Consider the following 21844-nt stretch of genomic DNA (forward strand, 5'->3'; position numbering starts at 1 on the left):
CCAGCCCGGCGGGCAGGACGTGGGGTCAAGGGGCCTGGCAGGAAAGGGGCTGAGCCAGCGGCCACGGGGTTCCTGTAGGGTCAGGCTCTGCTGGTGCCAGCAGTGGGGCAGAAGCACGTGGCAGGTAATGGGGCTGCGCCGCAGGAACACGGCTGGGGCACTGCTGGGAGCTGCGGGACGCAGCGATGGGGCAGACTTGGCTCGGGGGGCTGACAGTGGGGTCTGTGAATGGGCTGGAATGGAGCTTTGCTGTGGGGTCAGTGAGGATGGGTCAGCCTCATTGCTTTGCTGTGAGCTCAGGGGGTTTCAGTCAGCTCCAGGGCTCTGCTGTGGGGTCGGTGGGGATGGGTCAGTCCCAGTGCTGTGGCTGTGGCTGCAGGGCAGGGCTGTGGGGCCGTGCTGTGGGGCTGTGCTGTGGGGCTGTGCTGTGGGGTTGTGCATGTGGGGCAGTGCTGTGGGGCTCTGCTGTGGGGCCGTGGCTGAGGGGCTGTGGCTGTGGGGCTGTGCTGTGGGGCCGTGCTGTGGGGTTGTGCTGTGGGGCCGTGGCTATGGGGCCGTGGCTGTGGGGCTGTGCTGTGGGGCCGTGCTGTGGGGCCGTGCTGTGGGGCCGTGGCTATGGGGCTGTGGCTGTGGGGCTGTGCTGTGGGGCCGTGCTGTGGGGCCGTGCTGTGGGGCCGTGCTGTGGGGCTGTGCTGTGGGGCCGTGGCTGTGGGGCTGTGCTGTGGGGCCGTGGCTATGGGGCTGTGGCTGTGGGGCCGTGGCTGTGGCTGCGCTCAGGATCCCATTCTCCGCTCTCGGTTCCCCGCAGCGCCTCGGTCCATCCCGGGAGCTCAGGGCCGGGGCTGCGCTGCCCCGCTCCGACGGGAGCCCCGGACCTGCCGCTGCCTCCGGGCCGGGGTCGGGGCGTGGGGTCGGATAAGAGCCGTGAGCGGGGGGCGAGGTGTGGGGGGGGGTGGGGACGCTCGGGGTCCGCAGAACACGCGCTCCGAGGCTCGGAGGGGTCGCGGAGCTGCGGAGCGCGGAGGGTCCGTGAGCGGCGGCGCGGCCGTCGGGGCGCGGGGCGGAGACCCCCCGGGCGCCGTCCCCGAAGTTTCCCTCCGCCCTCCGCTCCGCTCCCCGTTGCCATGACGATTCCTTAAACTAACGCCCCGCTGCCGGCGGCGGGGGCCGAGAGCGCGGAGGATCCGCCGCGATCCGCCCCGTTCGCCCCCGCCCGCTCCGCGCTGCGGCTCTTCGGCCGCGCCGCGGATATGGTGGGTCGGGCCCCGCAGCCCCGCAGGTACCGGCGGCAACGGGCGGGGGCGGGAGGGGGCGGCGGGGGATGCTCGGCCCCGCGGGGCGCTCCTCGGGACGTGGGGGGGCGCGGACACCGCGCTCCGTGGGCGGGGGGAGATGTGACCCTGCTGGGACACGGCGTGGGGGGGTCGGGGGGGAAGGTCCGTGGGCGGCCGGAGCCGCGGGGCCGGGCTCTGTCTGCCGGGAGCGGGGCGGGTCACCACGCGGGACGGGGGAGCGAGTGGGCGGCGGAGCGGCACGGAACCGGGGGGTGCCCGGGTGGGAGCCGGGCCGGGAGCGGGGGCTCAGCGGGAGGGTGTGAATCCCGGCCGTGGTGGGGGCTCAGCGGGCGGGTGGATTCGGAGCGACGCTGCGATGTGAGCCGGGATGCGCGCACAGGGTGGGAGCCGTCGGGGTTTGAGGCGGGAGGCGCCGGGACCTGAACCGCGGCACCGCTGTGATGGGGGGCGAGGGACGAGGGGGGCGAAGGTGGGGTAGAAAGAAGGGATGTGGATGTAAGGGAGGCTGGGACCTGGGGGAGAAGGGCTGAGATTGAAGTGCACTGAATGTGCCGGGAGATGCAGAGACACGGATGTGTTGGGAAGGGGCCGTGGATTGTGGTCGGATGTGAGCTGGGCAGCAGGAGCTGAGCTGGCAGCGTGCACGGGCACAGTGTGCATCACACAGGGGCTGTGATACCTGCAATGTGCTCCGGGAGCAATGGGGTGATGCAGGGGGGTCTCTGTGGGGGCACATCGCTGCTTCCCAACACGCTGACATCTGTACATGCAGAGCTGCTCCCTGCGCTCTGCACACAGGGCTCAGGGCTCCATTTTTCCACGTGTTCTGTGCTCGGTGTGTGAGCAATAGAACGCGGGCAGTCACCTCTGCTCCTCCGGGTTCTGCTGGGTGACACCACTGCAGGACTGGGCTGGCTGCTACCCCAGGCCTGGGCTGATGGGTTCTGCTGTCCCCGCTGTCCTGATGGGAAAACGAGACCGTGCTGACCTCCTCCTGTGCTCAAACTGGGTCAGGGGAGCAGCAGACTCCAGAGCCCGAGTATTGATGCTCGCGGTGTTCTCTGTTGGGATGGAAGCATGGAGCAAACTGGGTTTGAGCCAGATCTGATGCAGGGTGAGGGATGCAGGGCTGCGGCGCTTCCATGCAGGCAGCACTTGTAGGAAACAAGGGATGGACCCTCGGGGGGCACAGCAGGGTCCTCCCCCCCCCAGAGCTCCATCTGTCTCACTTGGAAACTTGTGATGTCTCCCTCGATATTGGCGTGCAGTGAACAACACGTGTGGCAGCTCAGCACATGTCTTGGTACCTGTTTGCTTATTGAAGTTGTGCTTATGTTTAGGACCAAGTTGCGGTGCCCAGTGTGAGGTCTCAGTGCCCATTTGGAGTGTGTGGGGTGTGCAGAGAAGGGGGAGAAGGGGGGAAAGGGCACAAAGGAGAACGTTGCAGAGCTCTCTGCTTAGATAACAGCCTGTTCTTTTGAGGAGGGGGACAGCTGATGTGTCATACAACAGCTCAGCATCCCCAGTGTTGGTTTTGGTGAGTAATGTGTAGTATCTGCGTGTTGCTCCACGCATTCAGTTGTAGAAGTGTGACGAGGAGGGGACGAGCGAGGAAGGAAGCAGTTGGTGCAACCAGGATTGGGGTGGGCTGAGGTCACCTCCCAGGGACGGCCACGTCCTGCCCCACTCTGCCCCCCTCCACCCTGTGCCTGGGTCAGGCTGTGCCCTGGGTGGGGGGCAGCGGAGGCACAGCCACTCCTATGGGGCTCAGAGCTGTGGGGTGGGATCCGTGGTGAGGGAGGCCTCGGAGCTGAAACCAGCACAAAGAGTAAATTGCCATCCCACTCCTAAAGGCAGCTGAGCTGCTGTCACTGTGACAACGGGATCAGGCGATCGGCTCCACCGCTGAAGTGGGGAGGGGGCCCGGAGCTGGCACTGGGGGATCAGCTGCCCTGGCTGGTGGTGTAACCGGTGTAACTGGAGAGGAGGGCTGGCGAGGAGCTCTCAGCATTAAATATTGACAGAGCCTTCACGGCAGCAGCAATGTGAGTTTGTGATGCTGGATTCTCTGTTGGGATGAGCGGCTCTGGGGGGCACTGGGCTGTTCTCTATGGCCTGTGGGGCTGTGTGTTTAAGGAGCAGTTCGGGCTTCCTGGCCCGGATCCTTCTGCTTTTTACACACATCCTCAGTGGAGACTTAAAGAATGGCAGGAAGCGCAGCGTGCGCCCGGCGCAGCCCATGGCTGGAGCTGATGGAGCCCACATGGCACAAGGCTTCCACTGCAGGACTCCTCTGTGCCTCAGTCTGCAGGGACCGCAGCTCCCATTTTGATGCCAGGCACGAGGGCTGCACTGCGGGCACCGGGGTGGCCTCTTCTGTAGGGCCTGGGGATGTAGGATGTCCCCCTATAGGGCTTGGGGATTCAGGATGACCCCCTCTGAAGGGCTTAGGGCTGTGAGATGGCCCCTTCTGTAGGGCATGGGGATGTGGGATGGCCCTTTCTGTAGAGCTGTAGGGTCTGGAGCTGTTGGATAGCTCCTTCTGTAGGGCTTGGGGATGCAGGATGGCCCCTTCTGCAAGGCTTGGGGCTGTGGGGTGGCCCCTTCTGTAAGGCTTGGGGTTCAGGATAGCCCCTTCTATAGGGCTTGGAGCTGTGGGATGGCCTCTTCTGTAGAGCTATAGGGTGTGGGGCTGTGTGATGGCCCCTTCTGTAGGACTTGGGGATGTGGGACGGCCTCTTCTGTAGAGCTGGAGGGGACGGCTCAGGGCTGTGTGTTGGAGGCAGCACATGGCATTGCTCCTCCATGGGGCTGTGACCATGGAACAGCTCAGCAGGATGGAAGGTCTCTGTGTGAGCCCCAGCTGCAGCCATCTCTGTGAGCCCCACTGGCCCCACAGCAGCCCTGGGGATGTCTCTCCATGCAGTTGAATTCCCTCAGCCCCTTTAAGAGAGGAATCTCCAGATGCTCCCCTGCTCCCACCTCTGTCTTAGGGCCAGCATCGCTTCTGCTCTCACTTCAGATGGCTGCTGTGTTGCTGGGGACCAGCTGCTGTGATGGCTGCAGGCCCTGTTACCCTGGGAGGGGAAGAAGCTGGGTGAAAAGGAGCAGAATTTGGGTATCCACAGCAAGAGTCAAACTGAGGCCACTGAGCAGGAAGGGCAGAGCGGCCCCATAGTGCTCCCATTGAGTCCCCTCACCAGCAGCAGACTCCTTGGGGACCGGGCTGATGCACAAGCAGCAGTCTGAACACATTGCGGATCATCTGCATAATTTATTCCTCTTGTGAAGAGTTTAATTTATCAGGCCCAATAATAAACTCATACATCTTTGCCTGTTACCAGAGCTGGGAGGAGATGCTTGTGTTCTAAGCACTGAATTTATCCCTGGTGCTGCTTCCTGTGCAGACCAGTGCTGTGACATTATGGGATGGATGCTCATACGGTCAGTGTTGTGCCAGGTCTCTGCCATGGGAGGACAGAGGGATGGGAAGGAGAGGAGCATCCAGACCTGGTGGCACCTCACTGAGCTCCAGCCCTCTCTGCCTTCCCTTGTGAGCGGCAGCAGCTCATAATGGGGATGTGAGGAGTGTTTCCTTCCTCAGCTCCAGGTTCCTCTGCACTTTCTGTTGCCCTGAAGCTGTGAGATGAAAGGAGCAGAAGTGCTGTCTCCTTTCTGCAGACTCTTCTGGGTGGCTCAACCTTTCACCTGGGCCCCTTCTTATTAGTCTCCTTTCTGGGGTGGCCATTCCGGCTCCTTCTCTTCTTACAGCAGTTTTCCCACTCTTGCTTCCCATTCCTCAGTCCCTCTGGTGCTGTAGTTTTCTGTGCAGGGCTGTGCTCACTCCCAAACCGCTCTTCTGTTCCCAGCACTGTCTGCAGTGGCCATGGGGGGATAGAGGAGAAGTGCATGGGGTGCTTGGCTGGGGGAGCTGGGAGCCCTGGGTTGAGCCCCATCTGGGAGCAGCAGCCTCAGCCCTGGACCTCAGGATGGGCTCAGGGGAAGGCTCCCATACCCCAGGCCACTGCCTGTGTTGGGGTGGTTGGGTTAACCTCCCGTGTGATGCTCACATGGAAGCCCAGAGGGTGTGGAGTGGGGATGGGCATTGGTGCATTGGGGCATTGGGGCTGTGCCACCCGCGGTGACACAGAGCCCTGGTGTGCAGCTCCCACCCAACCCCACTGCACTCAGGGCTGGGGCTGCCTGAAGCAGTGGGGTAAGCAGGGGTCATGGGCTGTAGAAGGCTTTGGTGGATGGGGAGCTCCTGCTCTGCATCACCGCACAGTGCCTCATTCCCGTGTCCTAATTGCAGCCAGTGATTCTGCCTGCAGCACTGGCAGCAGCAGGGCACGGTGGTGGGGGCTGCTCTGCCTCTATGGGCAACGCTGAGGGATCTGGGGCTGTGTGTGATGGGCTGTGGGGGGGTCCCACCCCCTGCCCCCCTGTGCCCAGGTTGTCCCCCCTCCATCCCCAAGCTCTGCAAGGCTGGATCTATCCAAGCTTGTTGTCCCTGCGGGCACAGCAGTCCCTGCCCCAGCGCTGCCTGTCCCAGCCTCGGTGTTCCCAGGGCTCAGGGATGGCAGCAGGACACAAATGTGCCCCGCACTGTTTTGTTCAGGTCCGACACAAACAAGGGTGGTAGGTTTCCTCTGTCAGCATCTGTCCTGCGAGCTGAGGGCAGCGGGGTGGTGACAGCTGTGTTCGGAGCGCGGTGCCAGGGCCCCCAGGGACCTCAGGGCATCACTTTACAGAGGCACAATAGCAGCTGGGTGAGTTGCAGGGCCCGTGGTGCCTCCGCTGTTGGGTGCTGGAGTGCATCGTGTACCATGTTAAAGGCCGGTAGCGCCCATTGCGGTGCACCATGGGCAGAAATGGGATCCTGGCGGCCGCCCCTTCCCCCCCAGCACCTTACACCGCCAGCACCATCTGCAGCACAACAAGAAATCCCAAGCCATACATTTTTAATTTTCTACAACACAGCAGCCATTTCAGCCACACACCCAGGAAGGATCTTTAATGAGGAGTGAGGAGAGAGAGCACGCACATTTCCAGCGCGCAGGAGAGCCAAGGCACTATGGAAACACTCTGCTCCCCCCCGGCTGCCTGCCGCTGCTCCCAGTTCAGCCTGGAGAACTTCCCTGTGCTGCTGGAGGTGGGCTCTGCTGCTGCCTGAGCCGTGAGCCCACCCCTGGCACTGCTGGGCTGCAGGCTCTGCTCCCAGGCTCGGTGCTGCCGAGGGGTGGGAGAGGCACGTGGGGTCCCTCTGTCTCCCTGCTCTCCTCCTGTGGCTCTTGGGGAGCCGCACTGTGCTCAGACATAACCTCATTGTGCTGTGCCATGGGGCTGGCAGCCCCGCAGCCTGCAGGGCACGGTGGGAGCCCCTGGGGCACAGCTTTGCTGTGAACATCCCCTGCTGGTCTGGGGGTCTGTGCTGGGATGCTCCAGTTCCAGGATCTATGGGGTCTCCACGTCTCCCTGCCATCCTGGGGAGGACGTGGGTGTCGCGTGGCTGGGGATTGGTGTGGGATACATTGCACTGATCCTGTCCTTGCTGTCCGTTGTCTGCAGGTTGATGAGGAGGGAGTGCTGTGACCCTGTGCCTGTGACAGTCATTTCAGGTAGGCACCGTACTTTCCTGCCCTTCCTGCCTTGGGGAATGCCCCAGACCTGCCAGCATGGGGCTGAGGATGGTGAGGGCTCTGCAGCCCCTGCATGTGTGGGGCAGTGGGGATGGAGACCTGACCTCTGCTCTGGGACAGCAGTGTGGGGGGCTGAGGGCTGTGAAAGGATGGAGTGTGTTGGGCTGAAGGGGACGGGGCGCATTCACACAGGCTGTAAATGATGCAGAATCAGTCCTGAGTCAGGAGTGGGACATCACAGCATGATGCACCTCCAGGAGGCATTGAGCAGAAAGGGCCTGGGGAGAACAGCTCAGTGGGGCCTGCCTGGCCCATACAGCATGTCCCATCCAATGGGATCCCCCCCGTCCACCCAGCTGAGATCCAGGATCTCTGGGTGCTGCCGTGTGCTGTGGGGCTTCTCCTGCCCTGCCCAAAGCTGCCAGAAGCAAAGCAGTGATGGAGGGTGTGTGTGCAGTGCCAGGAGCAGGATGGGGCTCTGTGCTTCCTTCCAGTGCACTGAATGGATGTGGGCAGAAGAGGGATGTGGCACTGCTTACTGGGTCTGTGCTATGGCCAGAGAGTGGCACAGAGAGGGAATGGGGCAGCAGGAGCTGCACTGGGGATGGGGGGATGTGGGGAAGCACAGGGGATGAGCTGGGGAGCCCATGGCTGGTGGAGCTGTAAGGCCCAGTTGGGGCAATGTAAGAGAGAGGTGTCCTGTGGGAGTGGATGGCAGCAGGAAGCAAATGTCTGCCCCAGGTTTGGGGCTGATCCCATTCTCTTGGCTGAGGGTCTGATTTCCACCCCAATCTCTGCCTTTCTTTTCCTGCTTGCTCCTCTCAGTTGCCATCTCCCTCCCGGGGGTCCCATGGTGCCCAGTCCTGACCCCAGCCCATCCCCCTGCCCACGGGGGTCTGTTGGGTGCTGGTGCTGTGTGAGGGGTGCTCCCACCTGCTGCTCTGTGCCCCAGTGCAACAAGTGCTTGAGGGGAGCCTGGCTGCTGCCCCATTCCCCGCCGACCCCATTCTCTGCTGGCATTTGCCACGTGTGCATCCTTTAAGTCCCATCCTGGGCCATGGCAAGACCAGAGGTTGCTCCGTGCATGGGCTGACCCCATGGGCTGACCCCATGAACGCTGCTGTGGGGCTGAGGCTCAGGAGGAGCCAGATCCAGGCGTGCAGCCCCCAGCGCATGGCGGGCGTTGGGGCGAAGGCACGGAAGCAGGGGCTGGAACAAAGGAAACGTAAAATGCTGAGGAACAAGAATAGAGAGGTGCTTTTTTGTCTGAGCGTGGGTCTGCGTTCAGCAGGAGCTTTTCACAGCCTTCAGCTTCCTGCCAGGGCCCCTACGACGCGATGCTGCTTCACCTTGTAAATCCTGCTGGTAATTCAGGCTGTGTGTGCAGGGCTGCGTGGGCTGAGCCGCGTGGGCCGCGCTGCGTGTTCCTGTGCAGGGGAGGGCAGTGCTGCGTGGGCTGTGCTCAGCTCTTCCATGCAGGGGAGTCGCTGTGCTGCGCTGTGCTGTGCCAGGCTGTGCTGCTCCATGCCATGAAATGCTGCTCCATGCCATGCAATGCTGCTCCATGCCATGCAATGCAACTCCAGGCCATGCAATGCTGCTCCATGCCATGCAATGCAGCTCCATGTCATCCAATGCTGCTCCATGCCATGCAATGCAGCTCCATGCCATGCAATGTTGCTCCATGCCATGAAATGCTGCTCCATGCCATGAAATGCTGCTCCATGCTGTGCAATGCTGCTCCATGCCATGCAATGCTGCTCCATGCCATGCAATGCTGCTCCATGCCATGAAATGCTGCTTCATGCCACGCAATGCTGCTCCATGCCATGCAATGCTGCTCCATGCCATGCAATGCTGCTCCATGCCACGCAATGCAGCTCCATGCCATGCAATGCTGCTCCATGCCATGCAATGCTGCTCCATGCCGTGCAATGCAGCTCCATGCCATGCAATGCTGCTCCATGCCATGCAATGCTGCTCCATGCCGTGCAATGCAGCTCCATGCCATGCAATGCTGCTCCATGCCATGCAATGCTGCTCCATGCCATGAAATGCTGCTTCATGCCACGCAATGCAGCTCCATGCCATGCAATGCTGCTCCATGCCATGCAATGCTGCTCCATGCTGTGCAATGCTGCTCCATGCCATGCAATGCTGCTCCATGCCATGAAATGCTGCTCCATGCCATGCAGTGCTGCTCCATGCCATGCAATGCTGCTCCATGCCATGCTATGCCATGCTGTGCCATGCAATGCTGCTCCATGCCATGAAATGCAGCTCCATGCCATGCAGTGCTGCTCATGCCATGCTATGCTGTACCATGCCACACAGTGTTCTGCTGCGCCATGCAACACTGCACTCTGCAACGCTGTGCCATGCAACACTGCACTATGCAATGCCATGCCATGCTGTGCCACACTGTGCAGTGCAATGCTGCACCGTGCTATGCTGCGCTGTGCCATGCTGTGCTGTGCCACATCGTGCCGTGCTGCTCTGTGCTGTGCAATGCTGTGCTGTGCAATGCTGCACTGTGCAATGCTGCACTGTGCCATGCAGTGCTGCCCTGTGCAATGCTGCCCTGTGCCATGCAGTGCTGCACTGTGCCGTGTTGTGCCGGGCCATGAAGCAGCTGTGCACTTAGTGGTGCTTTCTGGCAGCGTTACAGGCTGCCAAGTGCAGGGCAGGTGCAGTGGACTCGAGGTGTGTTTGCAATGAGTCGTGAGCATTTCTCCAAGCTGTTCTTTTCCTGCTCTGTGTGCTCAGTGAAGTCAGCCCTTCCTGTCCAAGACGGCACCCACAGCTCACACCTGCATGCTGCAGCAGCATCATTTCTGAACACTTAGCAGCAGATTGCTCCCCTGAAGGCAGCGCTCTGACCGAGACCCGATTTGTCCTTTGTGCTCAGCAGCAAAGCAGCAGATCTCAGTGGGAGCAGAGCTCCATGGAGCTGGGCTGGGCTCCTCACCCCAGCAGCAGCCCATGCTTGGAGGGTGCAGGGGGGCTACAGCCAAGCCTGGAGTCTGGCTCTGTCCTGCTCTGGTCTGTCCTGCATGGCTGCAGCCTGCAGTGCTTCCCTGTGTGCTGTGGCTGCTGCAGCTCTGCCCTGTGCTGCTGGGAGGGGTGGGATGGGGCGGGAGGCGATTGGCCTCAGCCTCAGACAAGCAGATGGAGGCAGCGTGATCCTATTAGCGGGGCTAAGCGGGGCAGCCGAGCAGGGCCCCGTCCGGGAGTCCCGGGCTCCTCCAGCAGCAGGATGGATGTCTGGGGTGGCATCCCCCGCAGCAGCAGCTCCGGGTAGTGGCTGCACCAGGACAGCACCGAATCCCCAGGAACAGGTCAGGTACAGCCCTCCCAGCCCTGCACCCCGCACCATGCACCCGCACCATGCACCCACACCATGCACCCGCACCATGCACCCACACCATGCACCCTGCTGCAGGGGCATGGAATGGCAGTGGGGGATTTGGCGGGGGGGGGGGGGTTGGAAATCCCATGAGTGAGGGGTGTGTTGGTGAGGCTGAGCCAGGCGGTGCTGATGGGACCATTCCTTTGGTGCTGATGGTGGCAGTGGGGTGGACTGTGTAACTTGGGCAGGTTTTGTGTTCCTTGCTTCTCACCGCCTTGTGCTGCTCCTCAGATGGAGCTTAGAGGGTGAGGGATGGGATCTGGGGGTCTTGGTCGATGCTTGGCTGAACATGAGCCAGCATTGGCCCAGGTGGCCAAGAAGGTCAGCGGTGTCCTGGCTGGGAGCAGCAGCAGTGCAGGCAGCAGAGCAGGAGGTGCCCGTCCCTCTGCATGGCACTGCTGGGGCTGCAGCTCAGTGCTATGGGGAGCACTGAGGGAGGGGATGGGGCAGTGTGGGGCAGAGGGGCTCAGGGAGAGCTGAGCGCTCTGTGCCCCCCCTGAAAGTGGATGGAGTGAAGGAGGGGTTGGTCTCCATCTGCAGGGAATGGCGATGGGACGGGAGGGGATGGGCTGACGGTGCTGGGAGGGTCAGGGTGGAGATGGGGACCAAGCTGTGCTCCAAAGAGCGGTCAGCACTGCACAGCTGCCCAGGGCAGGGGGGAGTCCCCATCCCTGGGGGTGTTGGGTGGGCACAGGGATGGGGCACTGGGGGACGTGGTCGGTGGGATGGGCTGGGGTTGGATTGGGGATCCCAGAGGTCATTTCCAGCCTCAGTGATTCTGTGACACTTGCAGCAGGTGTGAGCTCTGTGCAGCCCAATCTCTATGGGGCAGCGCTGGGTACCAGCTGGGTCAGGCTGGGCCATGGCACTGCCACACTCCATTGGATGTGGGCTGCACTGCCGCAGGGCTGCACTGCTCTGCAGGGACACAGAGGTGCACGCTGAGATGCAGTTGGATGTGCAGGAATCTAATGCTCAGCTTTACGTGTCCTTGGGCTGTGCCACCTCCATAGCTGAGTTCATGCCCAGCTGTGCCCAGCAGTGCTGTGGGCAGCGAGAGGCAGCAGCTGTGCATGCATGTGGCCTCTGAGCTGTGTGTGTGGGGCCGGGTCTGGGCTCTGACTTGTAGGGTGGCAGGAGGCTCTTGGCTCACAGTTCCATCCATCCATCCATCCATCCCTATGGGTGTGACCTGCAGCAGGCAGCACCTGAGCATGGGATGTGGGAGCCCACGAGGTGCACAGGGCCCTGCACGTGCTGCCGAGAGCGTGCAGCCACAGTTACCAAGGTGACCGTGTTAAGTGATGTTCCTATGGCTACGTGGCTACGCACCGCTGGTGCTGGAGTTGCTGTGTGGGGGTGCAGAGCCCCCTGATGTGGTGTTCCCAAATGAGGCTGCTCTCATCACAGCCATCCCCCCACTCCACCACTTTCCTGGTGCCGAGTGGTTCTCAGTGCTGGGCTGCCCTGGGCACGGGGCTCTGTACACCCAGAGGGCTCCCCCTGCCCGGCTCCCCATGCCTGGCAGGGAATTGGACACTCCTTTGGGATGGGAAAGGAGCTCCTGGGGCTCCCACCGTGGCATCCTGGAGCCCTTTGTGAGCCCTGCCTGCTCCATTGAGCTGCCCACGTGGCACAGGGAACCCGCAGGTTGGGGCAGTCAGTCCTGCATGGTGTGGCCCAATGGCTCCAACTCTGAGCCTGTGCTGTGTAAGGGAAGGGCAGTCAGGGAGGAAGGACTGTGGTCCTGATGGGAACTGGGACAGACACAGCGGGGGCTGTAGGGCAGCATTACCCTGAGCCTGGAGGTGCTCAAAGCCAGACTGGAGAGAGCCCTGGGCAGCCTGAGCAGGTGGGGGGCACACAGCCCATGGCAGGGCATGGAATCAGAGCTGGGAGGGACAACACTGGGACACACGGTGCCTGGTGCCCCAGGGCTCTGCAATAGGATCCCCTGCAAACTGCCCTGTGGCCACTGCTCCGAGCTGGGGTGGCTCAGGGTTCCCTGCTCCCTCTGCTGAGCTCTGGGCACAGGAGAGCCCGGCATTGCCGGGGATGCTTTAATACAGTGCTGGGTGCTGCTTCTCCTGCTGCCCCCGGTTGGGGTCTGCACCTCTGTCACCTTGAGGAGGACAGCACCGGAGTGATGGAGTGTCCTGTACCCATCTGCCCATCCCCAGTGACCCAGTAACCCCGGCAGGCGGAGAGAGGGAAAATCTATTGGCAGCAGAACTGCCCGTGGAGCCTGGAGGACGCTGCAGCCACCGCAGGGTGATCGATGAGCCATCCCCAATCCCTCCCCTGTTTCCCTTCTCTCCTCATTTGCTCAGTGCATCGGTCTGGGGCTGCTGTGATGGTGCTGCTCTGCTCCCACCACCCAGCCAGGCCCAGTGCTTTGCTCAGCCCATCTCTGTACTACCTCCCTGGGCAAAGGAGGAGCTGGGAGCTCTCCTGGGTGTGCTGCCATCCCTCTGCTGGGCGCTGAGAGCTGCCCTGACAGCTGAGGGCTGGAGGGGCTGTGATGGTGCTGAGCTCTGTGCCAGCCCCTCTGATTGTGGTGGTGGGAGGCTGGCTGAGCTCACTGCCCTGCTCTGTATCACAGCATCAGCCAGAGATCATAGAATGGCCTGGGCTGAAAAGAACCACAGTGCTCATCCCATCCCAACCCCCTGCTGTGTGCAGGGTCACCAACCAGCAGCCCAGGCTGCCCAGAGCCACATCCAGCCTGGCCTTGAATGCCTGCAGGGATGGGGCATCCACAGCCTCCTTGGGCAACATGTTCAGTGCGTCACCACCCTCGGGGTGAAATCTTAGTGTAAGCTGCCTGTCTGCAAGGAATGTGCAGACACCCCGACAGCTGGGGGGACAAAGTGCCCACACTGTGCCTGTCCTGCCCCTCAACGTGGGGAGGGCCCGGATGCAGCATGGCCTGAGGATGGGGCTGCACCCAGAGCCTGCACACGCTGCTGCCTGTGTCACCTCTGGAGGATGAAGCAGAGGACGGGGCTGTGCTGGTACAGGCTGCTCGGTGCTGCCTGGCACACAGCATTGGGACGAGGCCATGGCACACAGCCTGTGAGCACGGCCCTGGCACTGCCCCTGCCCTGGGGCTGGGTGAGCAGCCCACATTGGGCTGTGGGACCCCGGCAGCCTCATGGCACGCTGAGCTCTCAGCCCCACGCTGGGGTTAAACAGTGCCATCCCCCTGCCCCCATCCCCCCGTGAAGGCCCAGCCTTCCACAGCGCCCATCGACCGGACTCCAGCTGCAGCTGCAGCCGCCCCTGGTAAATCAGTAACTGGTGTGTGTGTGCGCCAGGCTGAGAGTCCCATGGGCATCGCCAGCCAAGCGCGAGCGGACGCTCCCCGGTCCTTTGAGGTGAGGGCTGAGTCCCCGCGGCCGCCTGGGGGGGCTCAAGGTGACCCTGGGGTCTCCGGGGCCGGGGGGGACATGGGGGTGATGAGGAGCTTGCACAGCACCTGCACACAGCGCTGGGCTCCGTGCTGCCATGGGAGCCGGGCGGCTGCTGGCTCTGGGGGGTGAGCATTGCCTGGGGCTCTGAGGCTGCAGCATGGGGCTGATGGGGAGGGCTGGGGGGTGAGGGGCCTGTAGCTCCATGCTGGTGCAGGTTGTGGCTGTGCTGCCCCGTCCTGGTGCAGATGGTGACTGTGCTGCCCCGTCCTGCTGCAGGTTGTGGCTGTGATGCCCCATCCTGGTGCAGGTTGTGGCTGTGCTGCCCCGTCCTGGTGCAGGTTGTGGCTGTGCTGCCCCGTCCTGGTGCAGGTTGTGGCTGTGATGCCCCAGAGCAGCTCTCTGGGTGCTGCCCTGGAGGAGCTGGGTGCAAACTCAACCTGTTGGTCCTTCCAGCATCAGCTCTACCCCAGGGCACTGGGCCCCTTCCCAGTGCTCCTCTTTGCACCCACCTTGCAGTGATCCCTTGGCAGCACCCTGGGTCTCCATTTATTATTCCTCCTCCCCCTCCCTCCCCATACACCCCTCCCAGTGCTGCACATGTTGCTCTGGAGCACTGTGTCGGGGTGCAGCTCATGGGGCAGAGCTGGGGCACACACAGATCTGCAGACCAGCACCACCAGGTCCCTGCTGCTGGCACGGCCGGTGCTGCAGCTCCTGCCACCCCCCCCAGGAATGCAGCACCTGTGCTGGAGTGCAGCCACCCGCATTCTCCTGTGACCTGCCCTGGCATTAGTGTGCATGGAAACGTCTGCCTGCCCTCCAAGCTCCGTTTCGTGCCTGTGTTGGTACTTGTGAGCTTTCTCTTGGCTTGGGAACATTGCTGCTGCTGCTATGGAGGTGCCAGCTGCTTATTATCCCTGCTTCCTTTCCTCTGCTCCATAGCAGAATGATTGCATGACTGCTGCTTGCAGCAGAGCCCAGCGCTCCCTGTGATGAACATGGGGGTGGTGTGGGTTTGAAGCCCAGCAAGGCACGAGCCGTTCAGGGCTCTCCTTTGGAGCTCTGCTTCATTCCCTGCGTGTGGCCCCAGGGCTGAAGCCCAATTCTGGGCTGGGTTCTGCTGTGCAGGAGGGCACTGAATCAGCTGCTCAGCCTGCAGAGTGGAGCTGGAGTGTGGGTCTGATTGCTGCCTGTGATACTCACACAAACAAAGGGGAGGAGAGGATCTGTGCCGGCCAGCAGATAATGCTGTCACATGGATAGGGGAAACTAGCCGTGAATGTGTGGGCTAGAAATTAGGCCATCGTGCTCCATGATATCAGAGAAGGATCTGAAACAGCTTTCCAGGAAGAGGAAAGAGGATGAGAGGAGGCCCAGAGGACACAAAGAGTTTGGAAAAACAGCTTCAGAAGTGGCCCCTGTCTGCAGCAGCCCCAGCCCTGAGCACAGGGGGAGCAGCCCCATGACTCCATTGTGGAGTTGGGTTTTCACCCCATGCTGGGAGCCCCACATCACACTTCCTGCCCTTCCATACCCTGGGCTGCCTCTTTTCTTCAAGCCCTTTCCTATGGGTCCCAGCACTGTAGGTCCCATCACTCTGGATCCCATCACCCTGGATCCCACCACCTTGGGATGTGATCAGTTGCACTGTGGGGCAGGTTGGGTGATCTCAGAGGTCTTGTCCAACTGGCTTGATTCCATGATTCAGTGTGATTCAATGGCTTTGTGGCACTGGGAGTGATAAAGAGGGGCTGTAATTAGGGGACGGAAGAGGTGGCTGCAGCATCACTGCTTAACCCTTCCCTGCAGCGGGTGTTGGGGTGTCCCAGTGAGCGCCTCAATGGTCTGTCACTGTGGTGCCACGTGTAGCCCACAGCTGAGCAGTGATTTCCTTTGGCAGAAGCGTTTCCGATCTGTTCCAATCACTCTAAAATCTTCCTGAAGGATTTCAGACTCTCTTTGATGGCTTTCAGGCCATGTTTCCCGGCGTTGGGATAAGACTCCCTGGGTTATCATTGTATCATTGCTGAGATTTCAAGTCTTTTTTCAAGATAAGTGATCCCTATCTTTTTCTCTTCAGCAGAGAAGTGGATTTGATAAGAGAAAATGAATGTGAATGACTCTGGAGGCCTGCAATGGAGTTGGGGTGTGTGTGTGGGGGGGTGGCCAATGCATTATTCTAATCACCTGGATCTGAAACGTTATTGGGAGCTGATGAGGTACCAGAAGATTGGAGGGGGGGGGTGTTAAGCTGGGATATTTCTACCAGTTACCAACTGGAGAGTTTGAATTGTTTCATTTCTCCCCCTGGTGAAAAAACGAGGCTTCTTTTGGGTTGGAAGAGCCCTCTGGGATCACAGAGATTGGGAAAGGGCTCTGGGATCCCCGATCCAACCCCAGCCCATCCCACTGCCCACGTCCCCCAGTGCCCCATCCCTGTGCTCACCCAACACCCCCAGGGATGGGGACTCCCCCCTGCCCTGGGCAGCTGTGCAGTGCTGACCGCTCTTTGGAGCACAGCTTGGTCCCCATCTCCACCCTGACCCTCTCAATGCCCCATCAGCCCATCCCCTCTCACCCCAATGCTGCTCCCTGGGATAAAGGTCTGACCTGTGGGGGTGACAAAGGGCACTGACAAAGGGTCGGCAGAGGCCGACCTTCCATGCAGGGCTGCTGGTGCCAGGAGCAGCCCAGCTGTGGGTTTCTCCAGCCATTCCTGCCCCACATGCAGCATCAGCTGCTGACTCCTGCCTTGGTTTCCCCTCTTCCCCCTCTGCCCTTTGTTCCACAGATATTTTTGCCTGCTCCCTTCCTGGCTGCTCGGGCTCCATTGTCTCCTGAGCTGCCGGAGGTCTCAGCTGGGCTCACAGTGACTCACGGCCATTCCATCCGCTTCCTCCCCTCTCCAGCCCCACCTCATCCCCCATGTCCCTGACTCACAGCCCAGAGCCTGGCCTGTTCTCTACAGCTTCACTTTCTCCTTTGCTGCTGATGAGCTGCAGCCCCTGGTCCCAGAGCCACCATCTCTCGGCCCCGTTGTGCTCTCCAAAGCAGTTTCCATGTGCCTTTACCCAGAGCCCGGCAGACCCTGCATGGAGCATGGGCACATCCCACTGCTCCCAGCCCCTCTCTCTGCCCCACTGCCCCGCAGGGAGCAATTCCCAGCCTCTGGTAGAGGTGCTGTGGCACAGGCAGCCACAATGAGACATTGTGGGGTTTCTGTGCTGCTGGGCTGGGGCATAAATTGACACCTTACCGCTGCTTTATGTTTGGGGGTGATTGAAACCGATGTCCCCGTGTGCTCCCATCTGGGTGCACAGACCTGACCTGTGCTGGGGGTGAGGGCAGCCAATGATGCAGGGGAAGCTGCTGAGCCACAGCTCTGCAGTGCTGTGAAGGTGTGGGTGGAAAGAGCCCAGAGATGGGCTGGTTGGTCCTGAGATGTTCTTGTTCATCACCATTGACCCAGGATCCCAGTTCTGGGGCTGGTGCTGCTCTCATGCTCCAGAACCCCTCGGGCTCCTTCCCAGGGGTCCTCCCCCAGGGCTCTGTGTCTCTGGATGCAGCCTCCCCTCTCCATTCCCATCTCTGCTGCTGTGGACGCTTGGAGCCGATGCTGCTCCAGAGGGGAGTGCTGGGGGCCGGGCTGCCCGCAGAGCCAGGCTCTGGCTGGGGCAGGAGGGCAGGAGGAAGCACCGTTACTCATTTCCTGGACAGATCCAGGCCATACCGTAAATCTCTCAGCTCTCAGTGGTTTGGGGGCTATTTCTGTTGGAGGATTGTCATCTAGATTAAAGCCTTGAATCCCAGCCAGCCGTGGACCGGACGCAGCCCTACGCACAGTCCTGCAGGGCTCAGCCCTCATCCATCTGCTGTTGGCAGGGCAGCCCCCGTTCCTGCCCAGTAGTGAGGGCCTGACTGCAAGGAGCTCTCCCTGGCAGGAGGACGGGCAGAAATAGCAGCCCGTGGTGTGGCTGCTTGCATCTCTGCTCCACGTGTGGGTGCTGATGGCTGGCGTGGGGGTGGACTTGGAGGTCCATCATAGCAGATGGGGCAGAAACTGTGGGCACAGGGGGTGGTGTGGGGATGGTTCGGGGCACACACGTGGGTGATGGCATGGAGAGAAGGCAGCCGATGGGTGCAGGAGCAGAGCCGGCCCCAAAGGCTGGGATGGGAGCTCTGCCCCCAGCGCTGTGCCCGGCCCAAACGCTCCGGGTCTGATGTGAGCTCTGTGCTCTGAGTGCCCCTGTTCTATGGTGGGGCTGCCCGCTCCCTCTGCTGGGATGAGGAGGGGTCACTGCCATGGGATCGGTGCCCACCCTGGCACCTACACAGGGTGGGGGGTGGGGGTTGGCCCCTTGCTGGGAGGGGGCCGTTGGTGGGGGTCCCCATTGAGGTGGGGCATCCCCAGAACATCCTTGGGATGAGGGTTACCCTGTGGGGTGGGGGTGGTCCTGCTCAAGTCCCTGGGCTTGAAGACCCCCACTGGGGGTGTCCCTTGTGAGATCCCCATCGTGGGGCGTGGGAGTGGGGTCGGGTTCCCCACGGAGAGCCCCGAGATGGGAATCCAGTTGTATAGCCGGGGGTTGGGGGCGTCTTCCCTGCACGGGGGGGTTCCTGTGTGCCGGGGGGGTCGCCCCGAGATGGGAATCCCGTTGTTTAGCCGGGGGTTGGGGGGGTCTTCCCTGCACGGGGGGGTTCCTGTGTGCCGGGGGGTCGCACGGGGGGTGCACGGCTCGGTCCCCGCTCACCGCCTGTTTCCCGCAGGGCCCCCGGGGGGGCTGTGAGCGCGGCCCCCGGTGCCGGTGCCGGTGCCGGCCGCCCCGCCGCGCCGCACGGAGCATGCCTCTGAGCCCCGCCGGCAGCAAACATGAGAGCCCGGAGTCGCCGCCACCAGAACCGCCGCCGCCACCGGAGCGACAGCCCCGCGCCTCCGCCGGGGAGCCGGGCTCCGTCCTGCGGGAGGACACGCGCCTGGACCCGACCCGCGGCCCCGCCGGGCCCCGCTCCCCGAAGCTGGCGGCCCCGGCGCGGATGGAGGAGCCCGCGCCCGGCGCCATCGTCGTCCGCATCGGCATCCCCGACCTCCAGCAGACGGTGAGTGCGCGCCCGGCCCCGCATCGCAACGCACCGTATCGCATCGTATCGTATCGTATCGCATCGCTCCCTGCCACGACCCGACCCGCATCGCACCGCGCCCGTCCCTGACCCCCCGCCCGGCCAACTGCTCTGCGCCGCGGCGGGGCCGGCCGGGTACGGGGCCGGCAGGACGGATCCCGGTGCTGCCGGTGCTCCCGGTGCTGCCGGTGCTGCGCTCCCCCTTTCCCCGCATCCCGCAGAGCCGCGCAGTGTCGCACCCTGTCCCCGCTGAGCTCCGGGGCCGGCAGCGCTCCGCCAACTGCCCGGGTGGGGGCACGGGGATGGGGGGGAGGGGGCGCAGCTCCCTGTTCCGTGGGTACCGGGCGGGAGCTGCGGTGCTGCGGGCATGGAAATGTGACGGATGGTGCGGAGTGCCCCGGTGAGGGGACAGCAGTGCGGCACGGGGAGTGTCAGCGGACGGAGCTGATGCTGTGCGCCCTGCGGGGCTGAGACACAGCGGGTGGTGCTGGGGGCACAGAGGGAAGCGAGCAGCCCGTGGTCAGGGCGGAAGGATTGCGGTGACTGTGGCTCTAATGAGGGCGCAGCGCTGGGGCAGCAGTTGCCTGGCGAGGGCAGGAGGGGCTGAGCTGCCTTTGGATCCGATGGGGGCTGCTCCGCCTCTCTGCAGCCGGGAGCAGCGCTCTCAGGGACCGGCTGTCAGCTCCCCGTGCAGCCCGGCCACACCGGCTCCTCCTCCCTCGGCCCCGTTCCCCTGCCCACAAGATGAAGCGAGGAGGAGCCGGTCCCCATCCCGCTGCAGCTCCGCTGTGTGACACAGCGCGGCACTGGGCCCGGGGGGGCCCTGCAGGAGCTCGCACCGGTGTCCATCTCTCTGCCTCCCTGTTCCATGGGCACTGTCTGCACCACACTCACTCCTGGTCTGTTGGGGTTTGTGCTGGGTGCTGGGGTCAGCCTGGACCTGGTGCTGGGGCTGCTGTGATCCTGGGGTCGGTGCAGTGCTGTGCTGTACCCCCACCTTTCACTCCCTGCAATGCTGTGCTGCATCCAGGACTGTGCAGACCCAGGTCCCCGAGCTGTGGGGGCTGTGCCATGCAAAGCGCAGCATCTTGCCATGCATGAAGTGGGTTTTCCCATCCCGTATCTTGCTCCCCTGTCGATGCCTCTCCAAGAGCTGATGGAACGTTTCAGGGCTGTGGGAGCCAGAAGAGCCCCTGGGGCGCTCTGATGCTGAGGCCTTTGTTCTGTGCCGTAGGGATGTGGGGCAGGGCTGCAGACAGGAGCACGGCACGGTGCCATCTCAGCTCTGGGCTCCAACGTGGCAGCGGGACCAGCCCTCGAGTTCGCAATTCGAGCTTCCCGGCTCTCCTGGAACTGTCTACGAGCGTCTTTTAGGTTCCTTTGCGACTCTCCATCACTTCCTTTGTGTAGCTGAAAGCCTTTGAAATCACCCTTAGTGGGTTCCATTGTTATGAGCGCATCCCCACCGCGGGCGGTGACCTTGTGCCGGGGGGGGGGGGGGCTCTCTTCAGGCTCTGGGCTGTTTGCGTCCTGATGGCAGGTCAGGCTGCGGGTTAAACACTGCGAGGAGCCCGCAGTGGTGCGCAGTGTGGGAATGGAGGTGAAGCTGCTCTGCAACCGGGCAGGGGCTTGAGAGTGACCCCTGGGGGACGGGAGGGGGGATAGGAGGGATAGGAGGGACAGGAGGGATAGGAGGGATAGGAGGGACAGGAGGGACAGGAGGGACAGGAGGGACAGAGCACTGCGAGGCGTTCTCCAGCTGCAGGCACAGCTGCATGGGGCAGGGGATGGGGCAGGGGATGTGTCCTTCTGCGGGACAGAAAGCAGAGGGGCTGCACCGGGATGGGGAGGCTGCAGAGCTCAGTGTCCAAAAGGGGAGCCCTCTTCATGCAGTGCAGAAGGAACTGGGGCATTCCCAGCTTCACAACCCAGCAGCAAACCCCCACCGGGCCCGCGGTGAGGAGCCGTGCAGTGCCTGCAGCTGTGTGTGCTGCACTGAGCTCCTCCGGCCTGCAAAGCTTTGCTGCTCAGCTGGCTGTTTTTGCAGCACCCTACATTTCCTGTCCCTGTTCCACTCTCTTCCCACCAGCGTTTTGCAAAGCGTTTCCTTGATTAAGATCACAGAGTGCTGTGGTTTTGCCTGGCGGCTGCTGTGGGGGTGGGCACTGCTGAGACCCCCGAGGCTGAGTGGAGCTGGGGCAGCTCACAGCTGTAGCCCAGCAGTGGGTAGAAGGGCAATTACTAGTGCAGGAGCTTGTGCTGCAGGGTGGCCCGTGGGCTGTATTGCAGCTGGGGAATGGCTGCATCCTGAGGAAGGATGTCCTGCAGTGAAGCATCCTTCCTGCACCGGGGGCTGTGCTGGGGGGGATCCTGCCCTGTGTGATATGGGGGGATCCCACCCTGTGTGATATAGGGGGGGTCTGGGGTGTTGCTGTGCTGAGGGATGGAGCTGCTCGTCCTCCCCTGTGGCTGCAGTGGAGGCTCTGTAGTTCTCCTTCTCAATCTGGATACTTCAGGATAATATTTTCTGCCTTGTTATCGCCTTAATGCAAATGAGGAAAGAGCTTGAAAAACAGCGCACAGAACATTGATTCGACTGCTAAGCCGAGGGAAACCGAGGAATAAATTTTCCTATTATAAAAGAAAGAGAGGCAAACTCTTCCTGGACTTCTGCCCAGCCGGGGCTGAAGGTGAGAAGGAAGGCTGAGGATTGGGGTCGTGTTGGGCCATTTCTGTGGGGTTTGGTGTGAATTCAGTGTGGTGGGAGCACAACTGAGCGACTGCGGGATGCAAACGGCACCAGCTGCACCTGCAGGGTGAGGTGGGATGTGGTGGCTCTGAGCTGTGGCCAACAGATGTCACTGCCCCACTGGGCTCCCACCGCCCCTCTGAGCCCCCACTGCCCAGCTGAGCCTCCCACCATCTGACTGAGCCATCTGCCTCCTAGATAAGCCATCCTCCACCCAGCTG

General features: G+C 62.3%; 1 protein-coding gene across 13 annotated transcripts in view; it reads left to right on the plus strand.

Moving 5' to 3' along the window:
• The window catches only part of SHANK3 (SH3 and multiple ankyrin repeat domains 3), a 284023-nt gene continuing 262179 nt past the window's right edge, over positions 1–21844 (plus strand). For 5 of the 13 annotated variants that reach the window (XR_014941032.1, XM_085533164.1, XM_085533174.1 and 2 more), the window contains exons 1-2: positions 10155–10272; positions 18524–18853. Coding sequence is in view for 12 of the 13 variants with exons in the window: in XM_085533164.1 (XP_085389290.1) it covers positions 10195–10272; positions 18524–18853 (408 nt within the window). In the remaining variant the exon portion in view is untranslated. Of the gene's footprint in view, positions 125–1127; positions 1280–6863; positions 6914–10154; positions 10273–13657; positions 13721–18523; positions 18854–21844 lie in introns of those variants that run through there. The other 8 variants (XM_085533166.1, XM_085533173.1, XM_085533176.1 and 5 more) reach the window with 5 other exon arrangements.

This window comes from Coturnix japonica, unplaced genomic scaffold (assembly GCF_054131305.1).
Source record: "Coturnix japonica strain WE unplaced genomic scaffold, WE-NBRP24 Scf055, whole genome shotgun sequence".
NCBI classification, from domain to species: domain Eukaryota; kingdom Metazoa; phylum Chordata; class Aves; order Galliformes; family Phasianidae; genus Coturnix; species Coturnix japonica.